Source organism: Olea europaea, chromosome 6 (assembly GCF_002742605.1).
Source record: "Olea europaea var. sylvestris chromosome 6, O_europaea_v1, whole genome shotgun sequence".
Classification (NCBI taxonomy): domain Eukaryota; kingdom Viridiplantae; phylum Streptophyta; class Magnoliopsida; order Lamiales; family Oleaceae; genus Olea; species Olea europaea.
The window spans coordinates 11618909-11628017 of NC_036242.1; the positions used below are offsets into that span (position 1 = coordinate 11618909).

At 33.7% G+C, this 9109-nt stretch overlaps 1 protein-coding gene across 1 annotated transcript in view; it reads left to right on the forward strand.

The window, feature by feature from the left end:
* Positions 1–7010: 7010 nt before the first annotated feature.
* The window catches only part of LOC111395846 (aquaporin PIP2-1-like), a 21447-nt gene continuing 19348 nt past the window's right edge, over positions 7011–9109 (forward strand). Inside the window, exons 1-2 of the mRNA XM_023022035.1 lie at positions 7011–7314; positions 8114–8322. Coding sequence (XP_022877803.1) covers positions 7011–7314; positions 8114–8322 — 513 coding nt within the window. The remainder of the gene's footprint in view (positions 7315–8113; positions 8323–9109) is intronic.

Here is a 9109-nt window from a genome sequence, read left to right on the forward strand (position 1 = left end):
CATTCAAGATGAAGAATTTTGGACAAGTGGATACCATTTTAGGTATCAAAGTCACAAAAACTAGTGGGGGTTACTATCTAAGTCAATCACATTATATTGAGAATGTGATAAATAAGTTCAAACATTTGAACATAAAAGAATGTAGTACCTCAATTAATCCAAGTTCAAAACTAATAAAGAATGATGGAAGGGCAATTGCTCAATTGGAATATGCAAGTGCTATAGGGAGTATTATGTATGCTATTCAATGCACAAGACCGGATATAGCTTATGCAATAAGTAAACTTAGTAGGTTTACTAGTAATCCGAGTAATGATCATTGGAAGGCTATTGTGAGAGTTCTTGGATACTTAAAGAAAACCAAGAACTTGGGCCTACAATATACTAAATTTCTAGCGATATTGGAAGGATTTACCGATGCTAGTTGGATATCTAGCACGGGTGAAAGTAAATCCATTTCGGGGTGTATTGTTTGAAATGGCCAAAGCCCTCAAGTGGAAGTATTGTTTGAAATGGCCAAAGCCCCGAAGCTGATGCAGGAGCCTCCGAACCACAAGGAGCATCCTCCATGGTCACTTCTCCCAAGAGATCGTCTGTACAAAGATCCTATTCGAATGATTGATGGAACGTTTGTCATAAGCATAAAGGTCAAGTCTTGTCACTAGTATGGAGGCTCTGCATAAGCAATAAATGCGCAGCAAGCTGGCAAGTCAAGCCCCATGCCTAGGATAAGATGTTTGAATCAAAGAGATGAGGTCACGTGCCACCTCATCCAAGGGCTCCCATTTCACATGTATCACTATAAATACTTCTCTTGTATAACATCAAAAGGCTAATGCTAGAATCAATACAAAGAACTACACTTTACTCAACTCTCTCTCATTTTACTTGCAATACACAAATCGAGTTTTTACACATTTACATATACATTTACGAATACCGGTTGGTAATTATTATACAATCGGATCACGAACAATCCGCTAGATTCCGAACGTCACCATCCCGCATCGTTGGGCTACTCCCACGCCCTTTGAATCGATCGTTTTAGACCATCCACGTATCTTAGCGTGTTGGACATTCACCCACATGTGCGCGGGTGGGACCGGCATCTGTTGGTAATACATTTTGGGGTCAACAATTTCTTTCCGAACTCAATTTGATTTCTAACCATATTGAGTTTATGGGATTTTACATATATGAGATTATTAATTATTCTGATTGATATTGGGATATTCTCTTATCCTCACGAATACAGACAATAAATATCAGCCCTAAAGTCTGTCATGTATCTCAGTTGATCTCAATGCTGTCATGATTCTTCATATGTATACGAGACCTTCAATCAGATTTTTTTGACCATTTTTTCATATTCGCTTACCCCTTCTTCACGTCGTCCAACCTCTCGAATTGATTAGAACATTTCTTTAACTCTTTTGCTTTAGTGACATTTCTTTAGCTCTTTTGCTATAATTAATTAATTAATTAATTATAGTTTTAACAAAATTTTTTATTTCGCCATTACAAAAGACTCGTACATCTTTGTTGTGGGTAATTTATAAAATCGTCAAGTATGAAATTTGATCTAAAAATTATTTAAACTTATCACATGGGCCTTGAAAATATAGAAGGATGACTAATCTTACAAATAAACTGTCATACAAATTTTTAAAAATAATGTCATTTATCATCGTTGGTGTAACAATTTAGATTGCACTAAGTCTCATTTAATGTAAGGTACAATTTGATGAATCACATAATTCTTTAATTGAATGCACTGGAGGACCCACATGGGGTCATGTGGGGGTCAAATGACCTCACAGTTTTTTGAATTTTCTACTTTTTCCTTGTTTAAAACGTAATTTTTTGTCAAAGTAGTGAGCCAATCCAATTAATTTTCCTAACCCAATGTCCAAAAAGCCCAAACCCAAATCTTATTGTAGTAGCATATGATCTTATTTTCGTTAAGGATACATTGTTCAAGAAAAATTTCATTTTTCACCCCACAATTCAAACTGTCTGGGTCCGCCCCTAATTGAATGTATCACATTATGCAATATAAACTGGTGCACTAATGGCACTGATGCTAGAAAGCATTATTCGATTTTTATTCATGCAGCAAATGCAAATGGCGACATTCCTACTTTGAGGAACTTTTAATGCTTTCTCACTAATATGTATATCGTGTTTGATTTAGTTTAAAAAGTTGATAAAATTTAAATAAAAATTAATAATTAATTTTAACTATACATTTTATGAATTTGCAATTTTCATCTATTTTTCAACCACAAAATTCATTGTTTATTTTATTTTATTTTTTATAGTTTTAACAAAATTTTCTAAAAATTTGACTTTTAGCAAATCCAATTAGGAACTTAATATGGTGCGAAGATACTGACGAGGGACATGATATTTCCACGATTGAATATGGATTTACACTAAAATATTTCAAAGGATGCAGTGATGACAACCATTAGGAATTAACGGAATACTTAACTCGACTTGAGCATATCAAATATGATATGATATAATATAATTTAGCTTTATTTTTTGATTTTGCGACGGTTAGGTTATAAAGTCCCTCCTAAATTTGTTTATATATATATATATAATGAAACTCCACTCTCGTGGTGGTTCGAGTTAAAAATATGTTCGACAGGATATTTTATTTTGAACATAAATTGAATTCAACATAGCTTCCATAGTGTATCATGTATCTTTATTCTTTTCTTATTCAAATTATTTATAGTCCTAGCTGGCCAAGCAATAATTTTTCACCCTACTAAACGAGGCATTTATTAAACAAAAGAAATTATTTCTCTTATAAATTACTTATTTAATTATAAATAATCAATTAAATTTTAACCAGACAAATCAATGGTGGTGAGGCAGTGTCTGGTGGGTTGGTGAAAGCTAAAATGATCTCAGTTATTCTCACGAATCCACACAATAAATATCACTCTAGTCTGTCACTGTATCTCAGTTATATCAAATATCAATGTTGTCTGGATTCTTTTTTTTTTTTTTTTGTAACGCAGGTGTCCCAGTTTAGCCGAACTAAATTCTGGACCTCTAGCTCCCGGCCCCTCAGTGACTAGTGGAGGTAAATCGCAGGTTGTGCCCTTGTTGGTTCCCAGGTTCCCACATGGCTTTTACTCCTTCCCCAAAGGGACCATCCTCCATGGTTATTACATCACCAAACTGCTCCAACCCTTCCTCTAGTTATTACATCACTTGGCTGCTCCAACCAGGAATCGAACTCCCCACACTTGGTTCCAGAGCCCCCCAATGTGATTGTTCCGCCAACTTGGATGTGCCCTGGGGGGCAATGTTGTCTGGATTCTTGATATAATAAGAAACCTTCAATCAGATATTTTTTACATTTTTTTTAATTATACACTTATCGTAGCTCTCGACCTGATTAAAAAGATTTCTTTTTTACTCTTTTGCCTTAATGACGTTTTCTCTTCTTCTAAATATTTTGAAGATATGAATCAATTAGAATTCGAAATCAAATAATTACAGTTTAACAAAATATCTCTATATCGCCGTTACAAAAGTAGTACTCCATCTTTGTTGCGGGTGATTAATAAAGCTGTTTAATATTTGATCTAAAAATTATTTGAACTTATAACATGGGCCTTGGAAATTTAAAAGGATGACTAGTCTTTCATTGGACCGAGCTACATAACCTGTGCGGGTGACCGCATAATTGATATAATACACACACATGGGGGATTAAAATTATTTTATACATGGGAGACCTACGTCAGCCATGTGAGGGTGCGATCACCCAGAGTGTCAACGGGGCGGGTCGTTGTCGGACAATTGTTTACACTTGCGGCAAACCAAAATGGTATATTACTACTTTGAGGGACTTTTAAAGCTTGGGAATGCTCATTAATATGTACACGTTTGATTTAGCTTTAAAAATTGGTAAAAAATAAAAAATAAAATTAAACAAAAGTAAATAATCAATTTTAATCATGCATTTATAGGATTCATAATTTTTATCAATTTTTCAATCACATATTTCATGAAATTTTATTAAAATCTACTAAAAATTTCATTTTTAACAAAAACAAACAAGGGCTTAATATAGTGTGAAGATATTGACAAGAGACTTGATATTTCTACGAGTCAATAGGATCTACACTAAAATACTCCGAAGGACACGATGATAATAACCATTAAGAGTTAACGAAATACTTAACTTTACGTATTATGACTCAAAAAATGACTTGAGGACGTAAAATATAATATAATTTAATTAACTGTATTTTTTGATTTTGTTATGTTGTAATTATTTATCTTATAAATTACTTATTTAATTGTAAACAAACTTACGCCTAATTAATTAATTAAAGTTTGAACAAACAAATCAATAGTAGTGAGGCAGTGTTTGGTGGGTCGGTGAAAGCAAAATTGATCAGAATTTGTTGTGGCCTTGAAATTCCACTTATCAACTTATAAGTGATAATTAACCAAATCACTTAGTATTGTAAAATCTATCCCCGCGAATCCACACGATAAATATCACTCTATATGACACGACCCGTCCCAACTCAACCTAATTGACTCGACATGTGTCGTGCGTCGGTAGTAGATGCCAGCTAAATGCCGGACCCACCGCCAAGGCAAACTTGACCTATTTTGACTGTGCTAATTTCTATGAAAATTTTGACAGAGTTTCCCTTATAACATAGACAAAACCAACCTAAAAAATCATCAAAATCTCAAATAGACATTTAAACCAAATGTTTTGGAAACCACCACTTCCTCTAATACCACCACAACTACTATAGAATATAACAAAATTCGACTGAGTGTTTCTACAACATCATCCTGTCAACATGCAAGTATTACATCACTTACAAACCCTTCGACGAATATGCTTGTCACCCAAAATTAGACAATTACTTAATAAACATAAGTTTCCCAACTATTCATTACATACTTATGAAACAGTCTCTTTTTGCTTCAGCAAGCTTTCCCAGATATCTCAAAATGGACCTTCTTCTGATAGGAAAACATGGTAAAAAGATATGAGTTTATAACTCAGTGAGTGGATAGTTGAAAATAAATAAACTTTTCCATTTATGCTATTTTCTGAAAATTCTTGCACTATTTAACGTTAAGAACTTCTAAAAAAATAGTAACACTTTAAAAAAAAAAAACTATACATGATCATATCATAATTTCTTGGACATAATTCTAGAAAGGCATCTGTATAACATAATGACTATAAATAATTTGATATCCATGAAAAATTATGAAATATTGCTGCCTTAATACTATAAGTTGAAAGCTTTATTTTGAAAACTGAATTAACTGCATTCCATAATCTGAAATCTGATAATAGAATAAATACTGAAAAATCACACCAAAAAGAGTACCCAATGAATAGCCTTACTCATGTACAGAGTAATCTCGATGTACAAGGCAAAGCCATTCAAATCTGATAATCTGATAGCTGATAATCTGATAATCTGGTCATACGTACGCAGAACTGCCCCCAAAGGCTAATCACCCTAGTACACGGCTCAAAGCCTATGTGTGTACGAGAGTGGGTCCCAAAGACCTCTGATAATCTGGTCATACACTATGGAAACACATTCACAATAGTGCATAGCGGGTAAAATCACTGTAAGTAGTCATACACTGTGGAAACACATTCACATCAGTGCAGACTGGGATAAAATCACCTGGGTACTTTCTGATGGTTTTAAAATAACTTTAGCTATACTGAAACATTTATATTCATATAACATGCTAGTCAAATGATTTAATTGAACTGAATTTAACTTTAAAAGCAATTGTTAATAAAATCCAATTTATTCTAAAAATCATGCTATGAAGTCAACTTTATACAATAAATAACTTTAAAATTTAAAGAAGACTTATTTCTGAAAAATAAGTTTTATCCACTCACAAGGTATGAGCTACAAGCTAGATAGGCTGATAGACGTTTTCAATCGCCTCATTACCTCCTGAAATACGATAATGATAACCAATTTATCCACTATCAAATCGAAAAACCTTAATATCTAATAATAGAACATAATTTAAATGCTCTTGGTACTTAAATAAATTCTCAATTTTTCCTTTATTAATTGGAGCTAATCACACCTTATAATCCCTTGGTTAATCACTAATTTATCAACATAACCATCATTTCAAATTTAAAACTAATTTTACTCTCCAATCTAATGAAACTAAAAACCACAATTCCACCCACATAATATACATTTGTTCCATAAAATCAATTCCCAAGTGAAATATTTCATTTACATAATCACTTCACAATTAATTAATTAAAATCCCCAAAATCGGATTCTAGGGTTTTTCCAAAATTTTGACATCTCCATACCTTGCTGAAAATTTGAAATGAATAAATCCCCACACTTGAGCTCCAATTCGTGCAAATATCCCTAAAATTCGACATATTATTTAACAAGTTAAAACCCTAAAAATTTTAACATAATTCATACTTTATCACCTAAAACAAATGGAAAATTTCAACTCAACTTGAAGATATCAACCTTGCCTCCCTTCTTCTTTTTCCCTTCTTCTTTTCCTTTTTCCCTTCTTCTTTTCCTCTTTTTCTCCTTCTTTCTCGGTCTCTGCTTCCCGTAACTCTGTGTGTGTGTGTGTTTTGGTATGAAATGAGAGAAAATGGGTCAAATGGTTGAATTAATTTGTCCACTAACCCATAATTGCACAATAAATCCCTTAGCTTCACTTTTTAGTAACATTTAATCCTTTAACTTCCAAAAGTATATATATATATTCCAAACTTTTAAATATATCCAATTCAACCTTTATATTTTGCCAATTGCAAAATAACCCAAATAAAATATTTAATTTCATTTGAGTCCTTGATTGACTTTGACTAGTCAATATTTGAATTTTTGACTATAAAAATTGGATTGTAACACTATATCTCTCCCTCAGTCATCATTCCCTGGATTCTTGATATACATACATATTTTCTGTATCCATATTTACATTTGATGAAGGACGTAGGGGTGGCGAATCACGAGTCGTTCATGGCCAAGGACTACCATGATCCACCGCCGGCGCCGCTCATCGACACAGAGGAGCTGACGAAGTGGTCGTTTTACAGAGCTTTAATAGCTGAGTTCATAGCCACTTTACTATTTCTTTACATTACAGTTTTGACTGTAATTGGGTATAAGAGCCATCTTGATACTGACTTGAAGGGTGACCAGTGTGGTGGTGTGCGAATTCTTGGTATTGCATGGGCCTTTGGAGGCATGATCTTCATTCTTGTCTACTGCACTGCTGGAATTTCTGGTTAGTTTTTCTTTCTTTACATTGAGCATCAAGATTCTATCTTAAAACGTCAACATTATAATTAAGAAGATTAGGTGAATGTTTGGTATTGATTTTTCACTCCAAAAAATCAATTTTTTGATCGTTATTTCACTATTCAAGCTGTCATTTTTTACTTCCACTCTCACGGGTAGGACCCACTTTTTTTTCCGACGGTCAAAAAATCAATTTTCAAAATCACTACCAAACAAGCCCTAGATCAATCTCTTGGTTCTTATTTTTATATGTTAAGTGACGTGAGATTTATTGTCAACATATTTCGTGCAATGTTGGAAATTGAATGCTCCTTTAAGCTTTAAATAGATCGAATTATTCACATGAACTTCTTGTGCTTGTATATTAAATCCATGTTCGACAATCAATAAGAAAACTCATTTTTTTCTCGAGCTCATTTTCAACAAAATAATTTGTACGTAAATTCTTAACTTTTTTCATACTTTTTAACCAGTAATCACAAAATCTCAAAAAAAATCAGTATTTCGAAACTCATTTTTCTGAAAAGCTCAGTTTAATGATTGCCAAACAGGTAGCCTAAAGGATCAAATAACTCTGTGAGCATGTTGGGGTTTGGAAAAATCTTGGGGTTTCATTTTAAAATCTTTACTTTGTTAGAGTAGTATCACAATTTTTAATAAAGTGATTAACGCCATCATCATATTTAACTGAACATTTAGAACAAGAATAAAATTCCCTCTAAACATGCAGATGCTTAATTTGTTCACCAAAAATAGTGTAATTTGAGTGATCTGTGTGCATGCAGGGGGGCATATAAACCCAGCAGTGACTTTTGGCCTGTTTTTGGCCCGAAAAGTGTCTTTGATCCGGGCAGTAATGTACATGGTGGCACAATGTTTGGGGGCCATTTGCGGTGTCGGTTTGGTCAAATCCTTTCAAAAATCATACTACAGGAAATACGGCGGTGGCTCCAATGAGCTGGCAGAAGGGTACAGCACCAGCGTCGGGCTATCTGTCGAATGTAAGTATTATGCCCTAGGTCCAATCGACTTTGAACATAAATACTTTTATATATAATTAATGCAATTAAATGGCAGATCTATTATTTAATTAATAGACAATTAAATAAATAATAGAGTCCGTAGATTCAAATATTTGTAATTTATTAATCACAAGGAGTTGTGATTGTGAGATACAAATTACATCTGATTGAATCTTAAATTATCCGTGGTCGTAAGTAATAACGAGATACGGATATCGTTATTACGGATAGACCATCACGTGTGGCATTTCTTACTTGTGAAGTAAGTAGCTGATCTCACAAGTTAAAGTGTGGTAACACTTAAGTGAACACGTGGATGTTTGTTATAGAACAAAACATTGGAGACCCGTCGAGAGAATCCACATGGATAACTATCTGAGTGTCGGTGGTTAATCTCTAACGTTCGGTAGTGAAATTGGTCCTTTGACTTGAGGTCGTCATGGTACCTTATATGAGGACAGTCATACTTTGGCGGTGTTGGATGTTGCTCTGAAAAGGGCCGCTAATACGACATCGTTCGGGTACGTCAAGAATCGTATGAAGGTTGTGATTGATCAATAAAGGATTCGTCACTCTTAGATAGTAGGAGATTATGATCTGTGTTTCATCCAATTAAGTCAATGATCAAATCCTTGGCCAAGGTGTACTCATAAGTCGAAAAGGAGTTTTCGATTTATATTGACTTAATAGTGGAGTGAAAGATATGATTGATGATCGAGATTGACACAACTCCATATCTCGTAATTGATCGGATCATAT